Source organism: Phascolarctos cinereus, unplaced genomic scaffold (assembly GCF_003287225.1).
Source record: "Phascolarctos cinereus isolate Bilbo 61053 unplaced genomic scaffold, phaCin_HiC Scaffold_7;HRSCAF=346, whole genome shotgun sequence".
Classification (NCBI taxonomy): Eukaryota; Metazoa; Chordata; class Mammalia; order Diprotodontia; family Phascolarctidae; genus Phascolarctos; species Phascolarctos cinereus.
In genome coordinates this window covers 7,473,911-7,498,650 of record NW_027556180.1, presented here as the reverse complement: position 1 = coordinate 7,498,650, position 24,740 = coordinate 7,473,911, and the positions used below count along the sequence as shown (strand labels likewise).

Genomic DNA, 24,740 nt, shown 5'->3' with positions numbered 1-24,740 from the left:
CTGAATTCCAGCATATACTGGACTAGATCAGGCTCAGTAGTCTCTGATACTGAAAATCTGCTCTCTTTGGAATGTCTCTGCCTGAATTTTGCCATAGAAATAAGAGCAAACCTCTCTCCGTGTGCCTCTTTTCACTCGGGCCCCCAAAACTCAAGAGCTTGGAATCATTTGGCTTCTTTGAGTGCACCTTGGCAGATGGTACCCAAGCCTGAGGACCCCAGACAGTCCTGAGGAAATGGCAGTGTAAATGGATTCAGTCTAAATAAGGAACTCTCTGCAGAACTTGCTGGGGAATTAAATACCAAGGTAAATATGTAAATCACTACACTTTAAAATGAAAACCCACTTAAGCAAATAACTTCTTCCCAGGAGGAACTTGGCTTAAACATTGAACAGCAACTTACATAACCCTCAGCCAGGAAGAAAAGACATGCCCAGAAGGGAGATGGCAGGACTGAGATGCATGAGATCTGGAGAAAACTGCACAGATAGGAATGAGGACAGAGGTGGAAGCCTCAACTTACAGGGAAAGGACCTGAGACAGGCAGAACAGAAAGGATGAGGGGTCTGACCCAGGATCCTAGGGGAATATTCATGATGGACTGTGTGCAAACACCTGGCTAATCTGAGAACAGAAGCTTCTCCTTGAGTCTCCAGCCCCTGTCAAGAGTTGGAAGAGGTGGGAAGGACTAGAGATCCAGAAAGGCCAAAAGATGGTCTCCTCCCATAACAAGGGGAGGGTCCAGTAAATAGTCCCGTGAGCCCCTGGGGACTATGATGATGACTTCAGTGCATCTTTCATGAGGGCTCCAGAAAGCACCAAGTCCACACTTGCTCATCCTCTAAGCTTTTGCCTTTTCCATTCTAAGCTAAATAGCACTGACAGGTCTTTCTAATACGCGGCTATCCTTGGTTCACTCCTTTACTCAGAAACCTTGGATATCTCCCTGTTACCTATCAAATAAAGTCTAAATCTTTAGCCTGGCTTTGAAGATCTTGGCACTCTGGCTTCAAAGCCAGATCTACTTGAAAGGTTGGATGGGTTAGTGAGTAGAGTGTTAGTCTTGGAGTCAAGAAGACCTAGGCTCCCATCCCCCCCACTGAAGCTTCCTAGTTGTATGACCATGGGCAAATCACTTAAACTCTCCAGACTTTAATTTCCTCATTAATGAAATGGGAAAAGTACCACCTATATCACATGGTCATTTACAGTTCATAACATATGAAAGAAGGAAGACGAAAACAAGCATTTATTAGGCACTTACTATGTGCCAGGCACTGTGTGCTAAGCACTTACAGTTATCTGATCCTCACAACTCCAAGAGGTAGGTGCTATTATTATCCCCATTTTACAGCAGAGTAAACTGAGAGAAAGAGAGGTGAAGTGAAATGCCCAGGGTCACAAAGCCGGTAAGTGTCAGGTCTTCCAGACCTACTATTTATATAATAAATATTAGTTTGTATCTCATGAAATTCCTCTACAATGCTCATTACTTTTCCCAAATTCGTATTCTCTACCTTGTTCAAAATACATGACTTTGCTCACACCATTCCCTCATGCCTGAAGTACATTCTCTACTGCATCTCTGCCAGTCAAAATCTTTCTTTATCTGTAAAAAGCCAGGTCACAGCCTCCCTCCCCTCAAAGCCTCCTGGAATCATTCTACCTAGAAATAATCTGAACTCTTCTTGCCACACTTTGCATCCTCCCTAGGCACTTAGCACCTTCAAGTTTGTACTGTTGATCTTTGGGTCACATCCTCTGTCTCCTCCTGTGTTAGGGGCATCTGGATGGTAGAAAGGCCCTGTCTCACAGGCAGCAGACACTCCCACAAGATCTCTGCACCTAAATAGAAATGAAATTCAGTTTGCTCCCAGATGTATTTCTGCCTCTCGAAGACGTTTCCTCCCTAGTTCAGCAACTTTCTTACCCTAGACCTTCCCTCACCCCTGGGGCTGGCTCACCTTGGAACATTCCTCTGCCATACTGGCCCCTTCTCCCATTGGTGGGGCCTCCCATGCCTCCATGTTGGGGCCAGGCTGCCACGGCTCCTGCCTCTCCTGATTCTGCTCTGGTCCCTTCCAATCTTCTACTCTCAATACCCCCCAATTTTCATCTCCCTTTAATGTACTCTTATCTCTTGTTAGAATATTAGCTCCTTCAAAACCCAGAGGACTTTGTATACAATAGCAGCCACGTTATGCAATGACTAAGAATGTTAAACTGAACCTTTCTCAGCATTACGAGGATCTAAGACATCTCCAGAGGCCTCGGGATGGAAAATGCTGTCCACATCCAAAGAAAGAATTATGGAAGTTGAATCGCTCTCACTTATTTTTACCTTAAGTTGAATTTTGTTTCATCTTTCTCATGGTTCCTCCTACTGGTTTTAATTTTTACTTACAACTTCACTAATGTGAAAATATGTTTAATGGGTATGTAAATGTAAAGCCTATGTCAGATTGTGCGCCGTCTTGGGGGGGGGAGAAAAAGGGAGAAAAAAATTTCAACTCAAAAGCATATGGAAAAAAAATGAAAAAAAAATTTAAAAAAATGGAAAAAAAAAAGAATATTAGCTCCTTGAGGGCAGGACCAATCTTTCTTTTTGCTAATATTTTGTATTCCCAGCATTTAGCACAGTTCTTGGAACAAAATGAGTGCTTAATAAATGTCTATTGCCTTGAAATGCATAATGGGCTCCGTATCACAGATATATTGAGGCAGTTTTTCAAGAGGTGAGCATTTAGTCATTTATCTTCATATGTGAACAAACCTCAGGGAAAGAGACCATGACCCAAACTAGAGAGTTTGGAAGGTCCCAATAATACCTGAAAAAAATCTGGTCAGTGCTCACCCATCAGTGGCTTATAAGACATTCATAGAATCATAGAGGTGGAAGAGATCTCAGAAGCCAATTGCATAAATACTTTACCCCAAACATCCTCTATTTTGTCCTGAGGCTATTCTGTTGAATACCTCCTAAAACAGGAATTCACTACCTGCCCCTCAAACAGCCAAAGATGCTTATGAATGGCTCTTATGGTTAAGAATGTTTTTCCCTGATATTTTGTGTAAATAAGCTTCTCCAAAGTTCTACCTACATCTCACTAGAAGAGCAATCCATGAACTGCAAGCCAAGACATGAACTAGGAGGCATGAGTCCTACATTCTGGTTCTCTATATGACAGGAACTAGCTGTGTGACTTAAGTTAAACCACTAAGACTCTCTGGTTGCCAGATATTTCCTCTGTAAGATGGATGTAATAGCATCTTATAAATGCCTGAAGGGGGCAGATTTACAGATAGATGTATCGATTTTGTGAATAAGAAATCCAAAGAAGCAAGAGCTGAGTCTTAGAGTAAATTAAGAATCCTAAAATACAGAGGTTAGGAGGAAACATGTGCTAGGCAGAGGGTACAGAGAAGTGAGAATCCAACAAGAAGACCCTGTAATCCTGATACAACTTCCCTCTTATTTCAATTCTATTTTGCTGACATGTTCATACAACTCTGTGGGGCATATCTCTGAAGAAATGAATGAATATTACAGGTTGGTTTTATTTCTTAGAGCTGCAGATTGTAAAGAAGGCATAAGGTACCCTGCTAATACAGAGTAATTATTTTTTTCAAGGTGAAACGTAAAAACCATGCATAGAGAATTAATTATTCTCTTCTTACAGTGCTCATATCAAGGTAAAACTGAGGCATTTCCATGATCTCTGAGCACTTGGACAAGCCTCTTGATCTCTCTCCCTTCCTGTTTCCTCATCAATAAAAGTGACAGGACTGGATAAAATAATTTCCAAAGTCCCCCTACCTCTATAACCTGTGACCCACAACACATGATAGTATAAGTACATTTAGTAATAGCTGAGAATTTGACCCACTCCAGACCAAAGATTCACACAACAACCCAGCCTAAGTGGGGAAATGTAGAGGGGAAAAGGAGTGACTTTCATCAGAAAGACTCAACAGGAGAAACGAAGCCTGACCTCCTCCAGAAAGAGCAACAAACAGAACTCACTAAAAATAGAGCTGTTCCAGGACATGAAGTTAATGGAATGGGGGTGGAGTGGACACTGACTTCACAACTCAATTAACCTAATACCTTACGGGGAGGGGGGGCATAGGATGCTTTAAAAACCTCATATTATATTTCTTGATTTCCTGTAGAAGTTGAGGGGTGATTTACTTCAAAATTTCTTTCGGTACTGACCACATGAACCTGACAGAGTTTCACACCCATATACCAATTTCTTCCCAGATCCATTACTTCTAGAAAGTGAAATTGGCCACATTTCAGAGAAAGAGGAAGACAATGTCCTGAGATCAGGTCTCCTCAAATGCAGAACTGCAGCACCTCACTGAGGGGTCCAACGACAACATGGACTGTGGACAAGACAACTGGAGAACTACGGTCTGTCATTGTGAAAGTCGAGGAGGGTCAAGGGCAGAGAGCCCATTCAGTGGCTTAACCTCGATCAGTTTCCTTAGAGGGAAAAGAAGGATCACCTGGAAGGAGGAAGCCTGAAGGATAAAGTGCTGGAAGGGACACAAGCCAGCAGCCTTACTTTGCTGTTCAGGAGATGGGAAGAAGAGAAAGGGAAGGTTCTGTGAAAGCTGCCCTGGAAAGATGGTATCAACTTAAAAGAGAGAAAGCTTCTCACAGGTGTCTCACCCATTTCAAGATCCATGGGGCATCCAAGGTAGACAGGGAGCACCCCAGAGCATGGGAATACACAGCATCCGAGATTCCCAAAGTGTACAACAGTGAGAAAAAGGAAGTTCAATAGGACAAAATCCAAGAGCTGTTGAAGATTGCACCAAGACCCACTAACTCCAAGAATACTCCAAACTAACCTGAACATAAACATTCCTTCTGTCAAATGGACGGAACCAGCCCCTACCTTGTGGATGGCTAGAGATGAACAGAGCAGGCGAGGGACAGGACAGTCAGGAATCCAATTCACTTCAAATCAGTAAGCAGCTGAGGCTGCCTCTGCCCTCAAGGAGCTTATATTTAAGGTAGGAGGTGGGGACATAACATGTATACAGGTGAGTAAACTCCAGGAGAATTTAGGAGGGGAAGAGAACAAATCCTGGCAGAATAAGGAAAGTTTCCATGTGGGTGGTGGCCTGAGAAGACCTTTGAAGGACACTGGGAATTCTAAGGGGCAAAGGTACAGAGGAAATCCATCCCAGGCATGGGAGATGGTGCCAAGATCTGGGGTGGCACCAAGGAGGGAGATGGCAGCAAAATGGGGGATGGCAGCAAGATGTAGGATGGCACCAAGATGTAAGATGACACCAAGGCAGGGAGTGGCACCAAGATGGGGGATGGCAGCAAGAAGGGGGGTGGCAGCAAGATGAGGGGTGACACCAAGACAGGGGTGGCAGCAAGATGGGGGGTGGCAGTAAGGAGGGAGATGACACCAAGACAGAGAGTGGCAGCAAGATGGGGAATGGCAGCAAGGAGGGAGATAGCAGCAAGCCAGGGGATGGCACCAAGATGGTAGATGGCAGCAAGGAGGGAGATGGCTGCAAGATGGGAGTTGGCAGCAAGATGGGGGATGGCACCAAGATGAGGGGTGGCAGCAAGATGGGGGATGGAACCAAGATGGGGGGCTGGCAGCAAGATGGGGGTGGGCACCAAGATAGGGCATGGTGCTAAGATGGTGGGTGGCTGCAAGGAGAGAGAGGGCACGTCAAGCACAGAGAACAGTCACTCAGGCCAGTTTGGCCAAAATATAAAGGGCCTGAAAGGGAGTCAGATGAAGAAACTTCAGGAAAGACGTTTCATTAAAAATATAGAAATGGTTTCATTTAAATATTTGGAGGAAAGAAAAGAAAAAAAAAGAATCTTTCAGGACATCTGAGTCTCTTGGTTAAAGAGGAATTCCTTCCCTCTGAGGGAATTCTCCCAGATTCCTTTTAGAGCTTTCCATGAGCAAGTGCTCCCAGTCAAGGCTGGCTCTTGTGCCATTGGCCCCAGTTCCCCATGGAAGTGAGCAAGTGATCAGGGTGTTGTTTAATGAATGTTTATTGTTTCACCTAAAGTAGTAGGGAGGGAGTTATATCATGGACCGAGGAGTTTGTATTTTATCCTAGTTTGTATTTTACTCCAGAGGTAATAGGGAGCCAATGATATTCCTGACCATGGAGGTGACTTGGTTGGATCAGAAAAATGCCCTTTTATGTTCTAATAGAGGAGATAATGGTGCCTGGCACTTCTATAGGTGCCTAGGTTCACAAAGCCTTCCACAGGCATTCTCTTATGTGATCCTTACAATAAAAGGCATTGTTATTTCTATTTCACAGAGTGGGGAACAGGCATAAAGATTATGTTCAACATTTGCCCTTGGCCACATGGTTGCCAAGCATCAGAAGCAGGATTCTGAATGCGCTCCTTCTTGACTCTTTCACTGCCATCTGCTGCCTTTGGGTGCCAGTTCATTTTGGGGAGCGACTGCCCGCTTTCTGTTGGTGTTGAGTGGGAGAAGAAAGATTGTCACAAGAGGATGAGAAATGGTTGAGGAATGAGACGTGTTGCCTGTGTCAGGCTGGGATCATTCCATGCTGAGTCTCCATTGTGACTTCAGAGTTCATCTCGCTCTTAGGGTTCCAAACCAAAAACTTACTACTGCGAAAATCCCTCCTTGGTGTATTGCAGGATCTCTGGATTCATTTTATGAACTTGGAGCTACTGGGCAAACATAAAGTAGGGTTCAATATAGATGTAGAAGGGACCATATAGGAAAAAAAATTCTGTTCTGTGCATTCATAGTTGAAACACACACGTGTATATACATATATATGTATTATTTATACGTACATGCACATGTGTTTACATGAAAGTATAAAACATAGTAAGAGTGATATTGAACTGCGTCTTTGCCTGGAAGTTTGGTGTCCAGATAAATTAGTTGCTGTAGGCTGGATGCCTGAAACATGTATACCTTTATTACACCCACTCTGGGGTATTGCCCCAACTTGGGGTTTTAGAATAATGATAATAATGATAGTCACAACAATGACAACAACTAGCAGTTACCCTGTGATTCTGCATTACCAATATTGTGGTCCAGGAGCCCCTACCGATGTGTTTCAGATTAAAAGTCAGCCAAGGGTCAATGAGCTCCTAACAATGACATTTACATACAAACAGAAAAAAACAAAAACACTACAAAACGTTTCTTCCACAAACATGAGATCTACTCTCCCACAAATACATACAATGTTCATGGGAAAAGTGGACTCAAGCATAGAGTTCAGCGATGGGGGGCACACAGGTAGGCTACACGTGTGACAAGAGCAACTCCAATCACTCCAGAGTCTGGAGATCTTTCTCTTTGTGGAATACTCATGTCAGTACCATTGTGTGGATTCTTTCTACTGGGCAGCCTGCTCAGGGGTTTCGGCAAGGTCTGCTGTTTTCCTTAATCAGCTCTTTTCTCTACTGCCAGGGATCTTGCCCTTTGAAGTTTCTTCCTCTCTTGAGTAACTGCCTCTCTATATGTGTGGCTTGTGGGGGCAAGACTTAAATCTGGGGCCTCTTTTGATTCACTCCGGCACCTTGTTCATAACTTTCAAAGGCATTGCCACAATGTTGTAGTTAACATCATTTTACCACCTTAACGCCTCATCATTTGTGACTCTGTCAATTGAGTTGGAGTGGGGAGAGGGGGAAAGAAGGTAACAGGGAGGGAGGGAGCTCGCATATTCTCTTACCTTACAACATGAAAAGCAGAGTTGCTTACTAGATAAAATTGATCTTGGGATCAGGAGTTACGAGGACCTGGATTCTGATGGTGTCTCTGACATTCACTACCTGTGTGATTCTAGGCAAGCTAACTTACTTCTGTGAGACATATGTTTCCTCACCTGTAAAATGGTGCCTCTTTAGTACCTGCCTCATATGGTCAAGGCTCAAATGAACCAATCTATGTCAAGTTCTTTGCAGACTTTAAATCACTATATTAATACATTTATTAATATGAAAATGTGAGTCACTCCTTCTACTCCCACTTCCTAGCCCTTCCCATCTGCTCTGGCCTGTCTTCCTATGTGTTCATCTAATCTTTGGATTGATACCTCATGGCTATCACTAAGAGCCAGCTCCCTCTTTCTTCTCTGGATGCCTTCCCTGGCTGTGTGGTGACAGATATCTGGCCCTTTGCATTCTCACCAATTCATGAATCACTCCTGCTAACTCATCCCCTTTCCTAGGGGCCATCACATTTGTACCACCTTGTCTTCAGGTCAGTGACCATCACTCAACTATCATCTTGGACACCCAGTACATAAGGCAAAATCATTTTTAATTTACATGTCACAGTAAAGCTGTTAGCTCTTCAGAAATATAGCCACAAGTCAACAGGAAGCCACAATGCTGGCAGAAAGCATCACATTCTGATCTCTCTTCTGCCAGGACCTTACCTGCAAAATTAGCTGCCAGTTATCCTGTCTCCAGCTTGTTTGTACAGTGCTGTTTGTATGTCGCGGCCTCTACTGGACTGTGAGCTCCTTGAGAGCAGGGACTGGCTTTGGCCTTTCTCGGATCCCTAGCACATATCAAAAGGCTTATTAACCAGTTGGCTACGTGGACATTCTCAGGCTCAGTCCCTAGCCAGGGCATTTGTGAGACTATTTTAGGGGAATCTCAAAATACTATTTTGATGGCTGACTGGTGAAGGGCAGCAGAACTTGTCTTTATAGAATGCTTTCCTAAATATTCTGTTTGCATTGTCCTTGGCAGAAACATGGGTAGGGGAGGGGAGAGAAAGTGGGAGGAGAAGGGAAAAAAAGGAGGGGGAAGAAAAGTAGGAGGAAGAAGAAGAGGAGGAGGAAAGGTTCTTCTCAAATCCCATCCTGATTCTCTCTCTCTCTCTCTCTCTCTCTCTCTCTCTCTCTCTCTCTCTCTCTCTCTCTCTCTCTCTCTCTCTCTCTCTCTCTCTCTTCTCTGTCTCTCTCTCTCTCTCTCTCTCTCCCTCCTCTCTCTCTCTCTCTCTGTCTCTCTCTCTCTCTCCTCTCTCTCTCTCTCCTCTCTTCTGTCTCTCTCTCTCTCTCTCTCCTCTCTCTCGCTCTCTCTCTCTCTCTCTCTCTTCTCTCTCTCTCTCTCTCTCTCTCTCTCCCCCCCCCCAATTTTTGACTATTTTCAAAATCCTTCCCCAGACTCACTGGTGCCAATATACTTCTATTCAACGTGGAGAGTGGATGGGGAGGAAGGGGAGGTAGGAATAAGTATTTGTATTTATACAACATCTATAACTAGACTATTATGTGGCAGGCACTATGTTTGTGCTTTTACAAATATCATCTCTTTTGATCCTCACAATGTAATTATTATCCTCGTACAGTTGAGGAAACCAAGGCAAACAGAGCTGAAGTGACTTAACCAAAATCATACAGTTAGTAATGTTTGAGGTGGTGTTTGAATTTAGGTTTTCCTTATTGCAGGCCCAGTTGCCTCTAAAACAGGCTCATGGATCTAGAGAACTTACCTAGGGCCAGGTATCCTGCACTCACAGTATAAATTTAATTAACTTTTTCAAACACTTCATCTTTTTTCAAAATGTTTCATTTGACATCCAAATTATCAAGACCAAAATGAAAGGTTCTGAGTTCAGACTGAAACCAACACCAAGAGTAAAAGTTGGGAAGACTCTTGAAACTGTGCTTCTGTCTCTCATATTTCAACCCAGAATATCAAAATACAGATACTTGGAGGGGGGAAAAGTTGTTTGTTTGTTTTTTTTCCAGTTATACTCCAGGCTTTTTCCTGGATAGTAAAAAAATGATTAATAAAGTAGCCAGGTTTTCCCATCCTAGTGCCAAAGCTCAGACTGACATTAAACTGACCTGAGATAAGCCTGTTCTGGTCTCCTGAAGATCGAATGATTTCAGGCATTGAAGGACTCTCCCATCACTGTAGATACTGAAACAAGGCCTACCTTATGTTCCAGCAACAAGGAAAAAGTCACTTTCAGCCAAGGGAAGCCACTGACAGGGAGGCTACTGGACCAGGTATTTATTTTTCCTCAAAGAGTAATTAGCTGGTGAAAGCCACAAGAAGACAAAGATACCAAGAGTGAAGACTTACAGGCCAGAGAAGTCAGTTCATCTAAAATGGATCCTAAGATATTACTGGCATCTCCACCCTATTTCATCCAGAAACTCCTGTTCAAATTAGTAGCTTCAAAAAACAGGAATTGAAGTGGTGAGCTTTCCATACAGACACTGGCTGTTTCAACAAGTACATAAATCCACAATTTTCATGAAAGAGCTTCTTAAAACTGAGTTGACTCACCAGACCACACCTAAAGGAGTCCTCCCACATAGGTGACTGATGGGGCTCATAACCATATTTAACTCATTGCCTCCTTTTTTTTTTGTCTGTTTGTTCCAAATTTATGATTTCATTGGTATATAAGAAGCCCTGTTTGAAAATTCCCTCCATCAGCGCAGATTCAGGAACTTTTCGGACATTTACAATCTTAAAGAATTACTTGGGAGCATAGAGAGAATAGGGGACTTGGGTCGGAGTCAGTGTGTGTTAGAAGCTGGGCTTGCTGAAGCCAAGATTGGCCCGTATGTTCCTCATGCCATACCGTCTCTCACTAGAATACTAAAATAGGATAGATCTTCCAGAAAAAAAAACCTCTCTCACCCTTGTGGTTTCCCTCCCTTCCTCTTCCCCGCCCCCAGGAATAAGAGTCAGCGACTTACGTCTACTTTACCTTCCTACTCTGAATTGCATGAAAGCAGAGGTGAAAGCCTGCTCACCCCCCAGGGGGCAAGCTGACCTCCAGAGCCTTAAGCAGCTTGTTTATAGAACCAAAGGAAAACACATTTAGGACAAGTCCTCCCAGTTATTTATTTATTTATTTGAGATGCAGCACTAATACGCTTTACTTTTTCTGGACTCAAGAACTAAAAATGTATCTGGAAAGTATTATTGACCAGTCAGCAGGAGGGCAGCTCCCCTACCTCGGGATTTCTTTGGGAACCGAGCCCCACCCTCCGCTGAGCAGCTATTTTGAGAGAACACAGCAAGCCTTTCTGTTGTCAGGTACTCACAATCTCTTCTCTTTGGTGTTAACTGTTTTTCCCAGGATTCCCACAAAATCAAGCTTCCATTTAAAAGAAAGCAGATCATTTCCACTTAAGGTTTCCCTCAGACAATCACGTCATAGATTCAACTTAGAAGAAAGCCTGACTCAGAGAAGTCCTAGCCATGTTCCAGGTGTTCCCCCCACCCCACCCCACTTGTCTGGCACTGGCTTATTCCTGCCTAACCCTGTGCAGTCGCTATCTTGGACACATTAAGAATGAATGAAACTTTCTACCTGAGCCGCGCCTGAGCTTTCATTTAATCATTTCAAAAACGAACTCATCCTTTTTCTAACCTCCACCAAGAAAGCTCTAAATCCTTAGTAGGGCCGGCAGCTCCAAAGGGGCTCTCAGTTTCCAGAGTTCACATTTGAGCGGTGAAGCAGTGAAGTATGGAAGCATCTGAAGTAGATTTTTCAGCCCACGACTCCAGCAGCTGGGGAATAACTGCGCAGCTGACAGCCTCAGCATTGCCCCTTCTCCACAGAGCAGCTGCTGTATGAGAAAAGTTTCTCTTAGCAACATGGGAAAGGAGAGGGAAGAGAAGAGCAAGGGAACTCTGTACCTCAGCCTCTAATCTAGCGGAACTTCGATTTCTAACAGCCACCAAGAACTCTGATCAAATTCAATTTAGCGCGGCTCCCCAGGTCTGCAAGCTGGCAGACGTTCAAGGATTAGGGAACAAACACTATGGTGATGTGGCTGTAGGCTGTAGGCAGCTCTTGTCAGGTCCCATTAAAAAGAAACAAACAAAACAGAGAGCTCAGCTCTGCACCTAAAAGATACAAGTCAGCGCCGCCCTTTCCTTTCTCTCTCATTTGGTAAGCAAATAGATGAGAATGTTCAAAGGACTCTCTTAAAACTGGTCAAACACAAAGAAGGAAAATTCCTTAATTTTGATGTCCCTTGAGTCACCACCTAATTCAACACACCTCTTCAAGGTTCGAATCTTTCCTAGTGGAGGAAAGAATTGGTGACAGTTTGTTTCTGAGCCGTTCTCTAAAAGGGCACCGTTGTGAGGACCTTGTGTTGAAGGTCTTGGGGAAGGTGTAAGAAGGAAGCTGGGGGGGTCCCCAAAAAGAAATGAGGGGAATGGGGAAAAGTAGGAACATCAGGATGGAAGGAGGGAGGCAGCCTAGGTGCCCCCCAGCAAAAGAGGAAGGAAAGTGAAGGGGAGATAGAAAAGAGAAGGGCAGGGAGCGCGCCGTCCGGGTAGGTACCTGGCTGTAGGCCTGCTGCAGGTAGCTGTAGGGCATCCTCTTCTGGAAGTCTAGGCTCACGTCCTCTGGGCTGCGGCTCAGGACTCGTGCGCTGGCGGCAGCGCAGTGCTCCCCGCACCCACTGTCCTCGTCCGCCCGCTCGCAGCGGCGCACGCAACGAGCCCGCTCCAGTAGGGCGCGCAAGAAGCGCAGCTCCCAGGCCGGGCCGCCGCCGCGCGCTGTCCTCAGGGGCGCCCTGGCCCCGCACTCGAGGCGGCAGCGCAGCCTCTCCTCCCGCAGCCTGCGGCGGCTGCTCAGCGCCTGTTCCAGGTAGCGCACTGCGGCCTGAAAGTCCCCGGCCGAGAATGCCTCGACGCCGCGGTTGTAGAGCATCTCGAAGGGCTGCTGGGGGCCCTGACCGCGTTCGTGGCCCCGCGCCGCCCGCGCTGAGCCCCCCAGCAGTAACAGCAGCAGCAGCAGGCTGAGCTGCGTCCTGCGTCAGCAGCATTGGCCGCAGCAGCAGCCCGGCGCCCAGCAGCCGAGCCCAAGGGCTCCCGCAGCTCCCCAAGCCGCAGCCTCCTTGACGCCGCATTCTCCAGCTCGGGAGACCCGGGGGCTCCTTTACACCAGCCCTGGGAGCGGTCCGCTCCGGGCTTGGAGCTACCATGGCACGCACTCAGCGACGGCTCCCGCTCCCCTCCGGGCTGAGCCTGCAGCTGTCTGGGACTCCCTGGCTTCTTCTGGACTGACGGACCGACTGATGGAGAGAGCCCCACGTGGGCGGCCGGCGAGAGGCCGCCTCCCGATGCCGGAGCAGGGAGAGAGAGAGAGACAGACAGAGCGGGAGGGAGGGAGATTGAGACGGAGAGGAAGACGAAGAAAGGAACAGAAGAAGAGAGAGAAGGAGGGAGACTGACAGTGACAGAGAGACAAAGAAATAGAGACGAGAGGGGCGGGGTTTAGGGGAAGAGGTGGTTTCTGTCGGAGACCCCGAGGACGTTTATACACCCCTCTGGCCCCCGAGGCTGCTGCACCCTGTTCCTCCTCCTTCTCAGCTGCTGCGGCCGGGGCTGGGCCCGAAGTTGGGGCTGGAACCGACAATACAGGCAGGAATCGCCTCAGGCTCTCAGCTCAGCCCCGCGCTGATTCCGCCCACCCCCTCGCGCGAGCTCTGCTCTCGGGAGCGGGGTTCTCCGCTGCGCTGCCAGGCAGACAGGACAGGACCCTCTCGCCTCCTCTCCAGTTCCCAGCTTCGAGCCCGATTCCGCCGGGATTTCTGGGTAGGGTTTTGCCCTGAGCCCTGAATTTGTGCCAGCAATGTAAGGACTGGCCTCTCCGACGTCGGTCTCTTCTCCCCGTTCAGTAATTGTCCTGGCCCCCTTTGCTGTCCATTAGCACGCTTGACACCTCCTCCCCACCTCCCAATTCAAAGTCTTACTCCGCAAGCCCGGGATCCTTGCGGTGGAAACTCAGTTGCTCTAAAGTGAGAATGCCCTGAATTGGAAATGGGAGAATTATAGACTGTGGAGCAAGAGCGAGAAGGGGTGCTGGAATCCATAGAGCCCAAGCCCTGCTGTCTCTATTTCACAAAGGAGGAAACAAGGCACAGAGAGTGAAGGGACTTGTGACTTGTCCAGGGTCACCCACCTAACTAGTATCTAGGGCAAGATTTAAACCTTGCTTGTCCTGACTCAAAATTGACCTGAGTTCCAATCCCACATTAGCACCTGTGTTCTGTCAGATGAGGGAGTCCTTGAACTTTTCTGGGCTTCTTTCCTGTTCTCTAAAACAAGAGGAGTGGATTTTGCTGTTGTTCATTTTCAGTCATGTCCGACTCTCCTTGACCCCGTTTGGGGTTTTCTGGGGAAGGTACTGGAGTGGCCATCTGACATCAAGGAGTTATTCCGGCCCAGACCGGATTTCCTAACTGCTTTTCTTGGTACAATCCATCCTTCAAGCCTAGAGAAAGAAGTCATTTTACTTAGGTGCATTTTCTGATCACTACAGTTTAGGAAGATGTCATGTATCACTCTGTTGATCATGGGCACCTCATTAAGTCGTAGCCACTTAAAAAATATATCTCAGTATAAGGGGAAACTTTAAACAATCAAAACAGTATAGAAGTCAAATGAGATGACCAAGGAATGCTGAGGTCCCCTACATCTCTGGAAGTCTCCTCATTCATGTTCAGAGTTCTGCTTGGGGAGAAAAGAAATGTAGGTGGAGCATGACAGCAGTCCAAGTATTTAAACATTCATCACCTTAAATCAATTAAAAAGCAAACAAGCATTTCTTAAATTTGTCTGAGAACTGTGGTAAACATTGGATATACAAAGAAAATGGTGTAATTGTCCCTGTCATCCAGGAGCTTACAGTCTAATGGGGGAGAAAATGAGATGATGTGTACACACTTGATTTTATACAGAAGATTCTATACAGAAGATAAGACACATAGACCCAGGAGTCTTTTGGGTAGAGATAATGACTCTATCCATGGGTTCCCATGAGTTTCCCAAGAGAAAGGGTAGACCTAGGGGAGATACTTTGAGAAAATCTACAATAAGTTGGAGTGAAACCAGAGAGCAAAGGAGGTGAAGAAGAAGCAGTTGATACAGTAGAAAGGCAGCCCAAGGAGAGTAATGTCACAAAAGGCCAGAGAAGGAAAACTACTGAGGAAACGTTGGTCTGAAGTATCAATGGAGCACAGAAGTCAAGGACGATGCAAAAAGGCTAACAGTTTGGCAGGTTGGGGATGACTGGTCTCTTTGGAAGGAGCAATTTCAGAAGACTGATGCAATTGGAAGTCATTTCAGTAGATTAAGAAGCGAGAGAAAGGAGGAAGTAGATACCTTTGTTTCCTCACATGGAGTTTAGTTAAAGGGAATTAGGAAGAGCGAGAGTGGGAGATTTTACTGAGGAATTTTGGAGGATGGAGGATACTTTGGCATGTTTTAAGACATGGGAAGGAACCACTAGATAGCACAAGGGTGAAGATTAGAAATGGGGGAGGTGTATGTGTGTGTGTGTGTGTGTGTGTGTGTGTGTGTGTATGATGGGACAATATGTTGAATGAGTAAGGGGATCTAGTCAATTGTGCTGAAGAATTACATTCATTCTCTTCATTCCCTATGAGCAAAGGCAGAAGTCACAAAGAGGCAAATTTTAAATTGATTCGGGTTGGGGGAAGGAGAAAGTTTGCTAACAATCAGAGCTGTTCACAAGTATCTTTGGGAGATGGTGGCTTTCCCATTTCTGGAAGACTTCAAGCAAAAGCTGAATGACCATTTGTCAGAGAGAATTTCTTCATGCACAGGTTGGATGAGATGACTTGGGATGCAGCCTCCAAATCTGAGTCTCCAAGTCTCTCTGTATTTTCTTTTCTTTTTTTTTTTTTAATAATTAATTTATTTATTTTTAGTTTTCAACATTCACTTCCATAAGATTTTGAGTTTTAAATTTTCTTCCCCTCCCCCTTTTATCCCCAAGATGGCATGCAATCTGATACAGGCTCTACTTATACATTCATATTAAACATATTTTCACATTAATAAAGATGTAAAGAGCAACTAGAATTAATTAATTAACATAATTAATTAATTAATTAAAGGAACCACGAGAAAGAAGAAACAAAGCAACAAAAGAAAAGGAGAGCAAATAGTATGCTTCCATCTGCATTCAGACGCCATACTTTTTGTTTTTGTTTTGTTTTGCATATGAACAGCATGTTCCATTGTAAGTCTTTTGGACTTGTCTTAGATGCTTGTATTACTGAGAAAAGCTAAGTCTATCAAAGTCAGTCATGTGGCTGTTGCTGTGTACAATATTGTCCTGTTTCTGCTAATTTCACTCTGCATCAGTTCATGTAAGTCTTTCCAGATTTTTCTGAAGTCTGCCTGCTTATCCTATCTTATAGCACAATAGTATTCCATCATGTTAATATACCACAACTTGTTCAGCCATCCCCCAACTGATGGACATCCCCCCCATTCTCTAATTCTCTGTCATCACAGAAAGAGCTATTATAAACATTTTTGTACATGTGGGGTCTTTTCCCATTTCTATGATCTCTTTGGGATACAGTCCTAGAAGTGCTATTGCTGGGTCAAAGGGTATGCACATTTTGTTCTCCAAATTGTTTTCCAAAATGGTTGGATCATTTCACAACTCCACCAACAATGCATTAGTGTTCCAATTTTCCTACATCTTCTCCAACATTCACCATTTTCCTGTTTTGTCATGTTAGCCAATCTGATAGGTGTGGTGTGGCACCTCAGAGTTGTTTTGATTTGAATTTCTCTAATCAATAATGATTTAGAGCATTTTTTTTTCCATATGACTATAGACAGCTTTAATTTCCTCCTCTGAAAACTGCCTGTTCATATCCTTTGACCATTTATCAATTGGGGAATGACTTGTAGTCATATAAATTTGGCTCAGTTCTCTATATATTTTAGAAATGAAACTTTTATCAGAGACATTAGTCATAAAAAATGTTTCCCAGCTTTCTGCTTCCCTTCTAATCTTGTTTGCATTGGCTTTGTTTGTGCAAAAACTTTTCAATTTAATATACTCAAAATCACCCATTTTGCATTTCATCATGTTCTCTATCTCTTGTTTTGTCATAAATTCTTCCCTTCTCCATAGATCTGACAAGTGAACTATTCCATGCTCTCCTAGTTTGCTTACAGTATCAGCTTTGGCATCTAAATCCTGTACCCATTTTGACTTTATCTTGGTATAGGGTGTAAGATGTTGGTCTATGCCTAATTTCTGCCACAGTATTTTTCAGTTTTCTCGGCAATTTTTGTGTTAAATAAATTTGTTAAGTGTTAAACTCACTGTTTCACAAAGCTAGAATCTTTGGGTTTATCAAATGATAGATTACTGCAGTCACTGACTACTGTGTCCTGCACATTTAACCTACTCCACTGATCCACCTCCCTCTATCTTAGCCAGCACCAAGGAGTTTTGATGATTGCTGCTTTATAGTACACTTTAAGATCTGGCACAGCTAGGCCACCTTCCCTTGCCTTTCTTTTCATTAATCCTTTTGAAATTCTGGACCTTTTGTTCTTCAAGATGAATTTTGTTATTGTTTTTTTCTAGCTCTATAAAGTTATTTTTTGGTTGTTTTACTGGTATGGCACTGAACAAGCAATTCATTTTAGATACTCTGTGTGTTTCCTGATTTCAGTAAGCTGTCCTTAATGGAGCTGGAGATAAAGAGCTGGTTTGAGGGTCATCAGTATAGAGATGATTGTGAAAGTTGTAGGAGTAGACATGAAAGGACAGCAGAGGGAAAGTCAGCTGGGTATAATAATCATGCTTATAATAGCTGACATTCATGGAACCAGTGAAGGTTTGCATTTTCTTTTACAAATATCTCATTCTAGCCTTGCAGCTCCCCTAGGAAGCAATTAATATTATCCACATTTGGTGTTGTTCAGTTGTTTCAGTCATGTCCAAGTCTTCCTGACCCCATTTGGGGTTTCCTTCACAAAGATGATTCCGTAGTTTTCCATTTCCTTCTCTAGCTAATTTTACAGATGAGGAAACTGAGGCAAATGAAGTTAAGTGACAGGTTCACACAGTAATAAGCATCTAAGGCTAGATTTGACCTCAGGTCTTCCTGATTCCAGATCTGGCTGACCATTAGCCCATTTACAGAGGTGGAAACTGGAGGCAGACAGTGGTTAGGTGACTTGCCCAGAGAAACAAAAATACTAAGGCTTTGAAGCTGAACTTTTATCTGGAGTCAGATCTTCCTGATTTCAGGCCCAGTTCTCTATCCATTATGCCACCGAGCTGCCTTACCATGATATATGGAATATAATATAGAGGGTCAGGCTCTGGTACTGAATTGAAGAACATCTGCAGTTGTCTCACTTCTTACATTTATAGAGTTTGTGACCCTGGGCAAGCTTTGTAATCTTCAATGCCCCAGGCAGCCTTCTAAAATTGTAAGATGCTGAGTAAGTACAGAGCTGCATCAGTAAAGGAAGTTTCTCCTCTGGGATCTGCCTATGGCATGAAATAAAAAGTCTGGACTAGAAAAAGAGAACAGAAGATGTAACTTTGGCAGTCTCCCTCACCTCTTAAGTCACAGGGACAAATAGGAGGGTGTTGGAAAAGTGATATGAAGGAGAAGCTAGGGCTCAGAGGAAACCCGGAGAGTGGCCTCTGTTTTCCTGAGAAGGGAGAGAGAATGGAGAAAAAGTCGGGACCAACAATGTTCCATTGTGGCTACTTCATGTGTTATCGTAATCAGTCAGTCGACAAGCATTTATGTGCTAGGGGCTGGAGAAACAGACGAAAAAATGAAACTGTCTGCCAACTACTGTGGGAGATGACGAGAATATTATGAATGCATCCTGAGTAGATACAAGAGAGTTTTCAGGAGGCGTCAGCATCTGGTGAAAGAGGAAAGGTTTAATGCAGAAGTTAGCACAGGAAGTCTGCATGGAAGGCAGAGGTGAGGAAGTCCAGCACAGAAGTCAGGGGAAGAGGCAGCATTAGCATCAAAGGCTGTCACTACGTTCTCATTTTTTTTTACAATTTTAAACATATTTTAGACAATTGGGCTTAAGTGATTTGCTCGGGATCACAAGTGTCAAGTGTTTGGTCTGAGGCCGGATTTGAACTCAGGTACTCCTGACTTCCGGGCTGGTGCTCTATCTACTGCATCACCTAGTTGCCCCTCTCACTGTATTCTCAACTGCTAGAAATAAAACCGTCTAGCTAAAGTGAGTCATTCTCAGTACCTCCTTTGTCCAGCTGGGGGGCTTGCCTGAAATCATTCTCTGTGAATGCTGGTAGCCTGATTACAGGCAGAAGAGCTACTTGCATATCCTCATGCTAGCACTAATGTTGCAGAAATGTGAGTTCCAGCTGGAATGCTGGGTTGTCTTCTTTTAGATTTGCAGGCTATTAGAACAGTCTGGAACTTTAGAAGTCACTTAGTTCAATTAAAGATTGAGTACAGAAAGTGTGGAAGAGACTGGTGCTGGCAGTCTGTTCCCCTCATTTTCCAGGAAATTGGGGCCCAGAGAAATGCAGCAATTTGCTCAAGATCACACAGCAAGAAACTGGGAATCTCACCCAGTTTTTCTCCCTCTGGGGCTAATATTTTAATATTTTAAAGGCCCACTTCATAGAACTGTATGGTCCTCATGGGAACGAATCCTATTTCCTCAGGACTTTTGCCATAAGCATCAATCTAGGAACAGGAAAATTCAGAGCTGACTGCCAAACTTCCAGACATCAGCATCACTCTTTTCTGCTTTTCATTAATAAACAATTTCCCAGCCAAGGGGATGTGCTTTGCTTCCTGACATGGTCTTCTCCTTCCCAGCCTGTACCCCAGCCTGCCTTCCTGCATCATTTTTGTGGCCTGCCCACTCCTGAGACCAGTTTATGCCCAGCTGGCCAGCCACAAGCTCGGTGAGCAGAGAAGCCAAGGCACCAGGTCAGTACCACAAACACCATCCACCATGCATTTCTCTCCCTGGGCCATCTCTTCTTCTGTGTTTGACTACCACAAGGCAGGAAGAGCTGCCCAGTCCTCACTCACTGGGCCTTCATCTTGCTCCATGGTTTCCCTTTAGCTGGGAAGCCCTTGCCAGTAATCTCCGTGAGATGTTCAACACTCACTCCTGTTCTTTTTCCAACTAGGCCTAGCTCATTTGGATCATCTCATAGGTGGACAAGCTCCAGGGCATGTCTCTGACCATTTTCACAGGGTTGTGGAATCTCTAAGAGGGTTCATAATTACCACTGCAGTCAGCCACTAGGCTCCTTCCCTGTCTTACAGATAAAGATAATTGGGCATAATAATTTTGCCAAAGTTTGCTCAGGAGGTTAGACTTAGAACCCCTTTTTAATTGAAGTAGAAGTATTTTAATTGAAGTATATGCAGTAGATTAAAATTCTTCCTTTCCTTCCAATGTTGTCCAGCCAAGGGAGTATGCCTTGCCTTGTTCTCCTTGGTGTTTTGTGAAGCAGCCCAGGGCAATACGAATAACCCACCTAGCAACCATGGGGGAATTTTGAGAAAATAAAAGAGAATTGAAAAGAGAGTGGATGGCCTCTTACTCCTGGGTCTAGCATTTTGATGGAAGTGAGAAGCACAAGGTATATGCACAGAGAAAGACAGGCCATCAAAATGTAAATGAGCTGGGCTGAGATCCACCTTTCTAGGTACAAGGCATGGTTTTCCATTTTAGGTCTATGCGAAGTCTAGAATTTAAGATCACAGCATAAGAGAAGTTTCTAGATATTAAAACATCTAGAGATTTGAAATGCTTTCACAAAAGAATGATGGAATCAGCGGATAGAGTTGTTCCCAAGGGGGAAAAAAAAAAGGAATCACCACAATCATCTGGGAGATGAGGAGAATTATGGAGATGAGGTAATTCAGGTCAATGAAAGTAACCCAAATGAGTCATAGAAGAGGGGCAAAGACATGGAAGAATGTATGCCCCTGCTGGAACCAGTACCCTAAGTAATGAAGATTACACAACCTCTCAGGGAACGGTCACTCACGTCATTGGGAACTATTGAACTGTGAGCTTTGATAGGATTTCTATGGCTCCCTTAACTGCTAAATAAGTATGTTCATGTTTGGGGCCTCATCAGCCTCTGTGCTTGTAAGGTGGGCTGGAGAGTAAACCACTAGTATCTTACTAGGTAATAAAAATAAGGCAGAAACGTGGTGCCAGGGAAGAAGACTGGATTTGCAAAGGGCCTGGTCTTGACTCCCATCTCTGCCACTCACTATCCATTACTCAACTGCAGGCCAGTCACTTAAACTTTCTTGGTCTCAGTTTACTCATGAATGAGAGGATGGGACAAGGTGACCTCTCAGGTCCCTTCTAAAGCTATGATCCTAAGACCCGAAAAGGCTTGGGGCCTCACATCAGGGGGAAACATCAGACCCCAGCTTTGCATGAGTCTCCTATGTTACATAGTGAATCTGGAAAGAAGAAAATAGAAGGAAGGAAAAAGTTGCTGTTAGGACCGAACTGTTTTAAAGTGAACCTTGACATGGAACAATGGAGTGTGTTGAATTTATGAGTCATGAGACCTGGGTTGGAATCCTGCTCTGCCACTTGCGACCTGGCCGAATCCCTTCAACTTTCTGGGCCTCAGGTTTCTTCTCTTAGAATGAGGGGGTTGGGCTTCTGAGGTACCTTTCAGCTCCAGATGGAGGATCTAAGGATCCCGACCAGCTCAGGAATCCACTGGACAACCTTCCTGACTGCGCTTGAACATCTTTAATTCTGAAGGCAGACTGGTCTCCTTTCCAGCAGTTCTAATCATTACAAAGGTTTCTGATACTACTGCTTCCTGGGGACATGCGAATATTAACAAGGGCTTCCAGTTAAGTGCCTTATCTCTGAATGAGTCTATGCTCCCTTTTGTGTGAGTTGGAGGCCCTAGAGGACAAGGGCTTCCTATTCCAGAATCCCAGAGGGCAGCAGCAATCATGATTTTCTTATACCAGGAGCCACTCTGCATCTCAGCATATGCAGGAGTGTCCTGGAAAAGCTGTAGGGAGGTTGTACTCAGTACTCTGAGGACTTTGTGACTTCAGATACAAAGAACAGTAAAAGACAGTCCATGCTTTCAAGAAGCTCATGATCTAATGGACCGAACAAAGGCAGGCAGGAAGGAAATAAGCATTTATTAAGGGTTTACTGTGTGCCAAGCACTGTGCTGATCACTTTACAAATATTATCTCATTTTATCCTTGCAACAACCCTGGGAGGTAGGTGCCAGTATTATGCACATTTTATGGAAACAGAGGCAAACATAGGTTAAGTGACTTATCCAGGGTTGCACATTTTTCTTCACTTCTGTCACATGACCAGCTCATCTCTCTTTCCATCTTCTCTCCCCTGGTGATGGACTCCATGCTCCTCCCAGAAACAACAGTCCAGGTTGTTAATACCACATGTTCCACAACTCTTGTTTGGCTTCCAGTCATGGGATACAGCAGACTCCAAACTATTCAAATTATGCATTGCCCAGGGGGCCGGGGAGCTTCTGTGGATGGATGCATATGGGCCTGGATGGGCATTAAGGAACCACCAAGAAGAAAATGCACGAGTGAATTGATTTTTCTGAACTGAATTGGATTTCCCCCAATAGTTTGAATGACAACTTTATAGAAAAGAATCCTAGAAAGTTAGAAGTAACTTTAGGGGTCTGGTGGCCCACCCACCCTTTTGTATAGATGGAAGAGTGGATGCGAAAAGGAAAAAATGACTTTCTTAATATCTCAATGCTAGCTAAGAGTAGAGTTCAGACTTTATTTTCATTAATAGTCAATTGCCTGTTACTCCTAAAGGACTTTAGATAGATTTAAATGTTTTGCATGTTAGCCTACCCCCCAGACTATCACTGATCTGTTAAACTCTCAATTTATTGATACTTGAAAGAATTCTCTATTTGTAAAGAATCTTTGTGTAATATTCACTATAACTCCTATTTTTTGTTTGTTTGTTTCATCAGTTCCTTTAATACTGTATTTTTGTAAAGAGGAATCCTGGCCTGTTCAACCTAGTCTGTGACTTCAATGAATGGCAACTGCGTCTCAGACACCATTGGGTTGTGTCATAGAATGTAAGCTTTTGAGGGCAGGAACTGCTTTTTTTCCCCTTATAGCCCCAGAATTCGTAATAATACTCAGAACATGGTAGGTCCTTAATAAAATTATTCTGTCTTTAGCAGTCCAGACTGACCTTTAGCCCTCTACAAATATACCCTTCTAAGCTAAGCAGATGCCGGGCATTTTTGAGTCCACCAATCCTAAGTACGCTGGATTGGAATGTTCATCACGGGTGCTAAAGTCCTTTAAGGGCTCAGTGCGCTGAATCCATGCTGTCATCCATCTTTCTAGATATTTGTGTTACACACTCTTTCCCCTTCTCTCTCTGGGGAAGGGGGCTGGTCTAATCCAACTCTTATTAGGGCTACCTTTAAATATATACTTTGGTAATGCTACTAATGGTGGTTTCCCTCAATTAAGTATATTTGTTTGTATTTTTAAGTTGAAGGAAAAAGGGTTGTGATCTATTTCTGAGATTAGAAGGGGGAGCTTTATCCTCCTCTCTCAAAGGTCCCAGACTACTGTGGATCTCTCTGTTCCCCACTCTACTCCCTGCGTAGTTTCCTCCTTGTCTGTACACTGACATTCTACTCCCCTATCCCCATGCTAACTGACATTGTGTAATGTTTCATAGCTTGTATGTGATGTCAGTCACAGTGCCTCCTTTGGTCTTCATCCTGATCCCACAAGGTAGACAGTTGTACTAAGCCTGCTTTTAAGAACAGGAAACCAAGGGTCAGGGAGGGTAAAGGAAGTGTGCTGATCATAGCTCTAAATGTCCAAGATACAGTTTGAGCCCGTGTCTTGCTGATTCCAAATTGAATCCTTTATCTATTAGGCTAATGCTATTCTTATGAGAGTAATGTGGGGAAGGACAGATCCATGTTTGTTTATTGATACAGTCCCAGCATAATGTCATATAGCTGGAGGTGAAATGGACCTCAGATGATGCGTAGTAGTAGTAGTGTAGTAGTAGTAGTAGTAGTAGTGTAGTACTAGCAGGAGTAAGCAATGGCACTTATATAGTCTTTTAAAGCTTGAAAATGCTTTATAAATATCCCATTTTATCTCCACAATTATTGGAAGGTTGTTTTTTGTGTTTTTTTTTTTAATCTTCACAGTATCCAGAAGTTTAGTGCTATCATCATCTCAGTTTTATAGATGGGGAAATTGAGCCTATAAAGCATATCAAGTCTAACCTTCACCTATTACCTAGGAGGAACCTGGCACTCATTGAGGGTAAATGATTGCCAAAGGTCGTGCACAGTGTCTGAGGTGGAATTTGAGCACAGGTCTTCCTGACTCAAATCCAGTGCTCACTCTATACCATCGGGGGTTCCCTACCCATTGGTGAATGCTACTGAGTTGTCTTGCCTGTTGTTCCACCTTCCCATGAATCATCCCAGGAAACGCAGCCAGGCTGTAAGACGATTCATCCAAATGCTCCTAAAGGGTCTTCTTGGAGGTTTCCACTTTATTGAGAGTCAGCCTGGACAGAAGTGGCAACTTCATTTCCCTCTCTGTTTACTGGTCAATAGCAGAGCGGAACCTCAACACAGGATAAAGCCACCCACAGGAAGCAATGTGGCTCCTTGCTCCTTTTATTTTCCCAAATTATTTGGGTTTCCCAAGAAAGACTGCCCCCTTTTTCTGGACTCTTCAAGAAATAATTGCCCCTCCCCTCATACAAGAGCTACACATTTCCAGGGCCTCCAAGCAGCAATACCAACATTTTGTTTGTTTTGATAATGTGCTGCGTCAGTCCTCAGACGCCCAGCACATTTTTCATTCCTTTCAATGAAAGAGATACTTCTAAGGAGGC

The 24,740-nt window shown here is 44.2% G+C and overlaps 1 protein-coding gene across 1 annotated transcript in view; it reads right to left on the bottom strand.

Moving 5' to 3' along the window:
- The window catches only part of P3H2 (prolyl 3-hydroxylase 2), a 153,733-nt gene extending 140,937 nt beyond the window's left edge, over nt 1–12,796 (bottom strand). Inside the window, exon 1 of the mRNA XM_078147543.1 lies at nt 12,331–12,796. Coding sequence (XP_078003669.1) covers nt 12,331–12,702 — 372 coding nt within the window. The 5' untranslated portion in view covers nt 12,703–12,796. The remainder of the gene's footprint in view (nt 1–12,330) is intronic.
- Nucleotides 12,797–24,740: the final 11,944 nt, after the last annotated feature.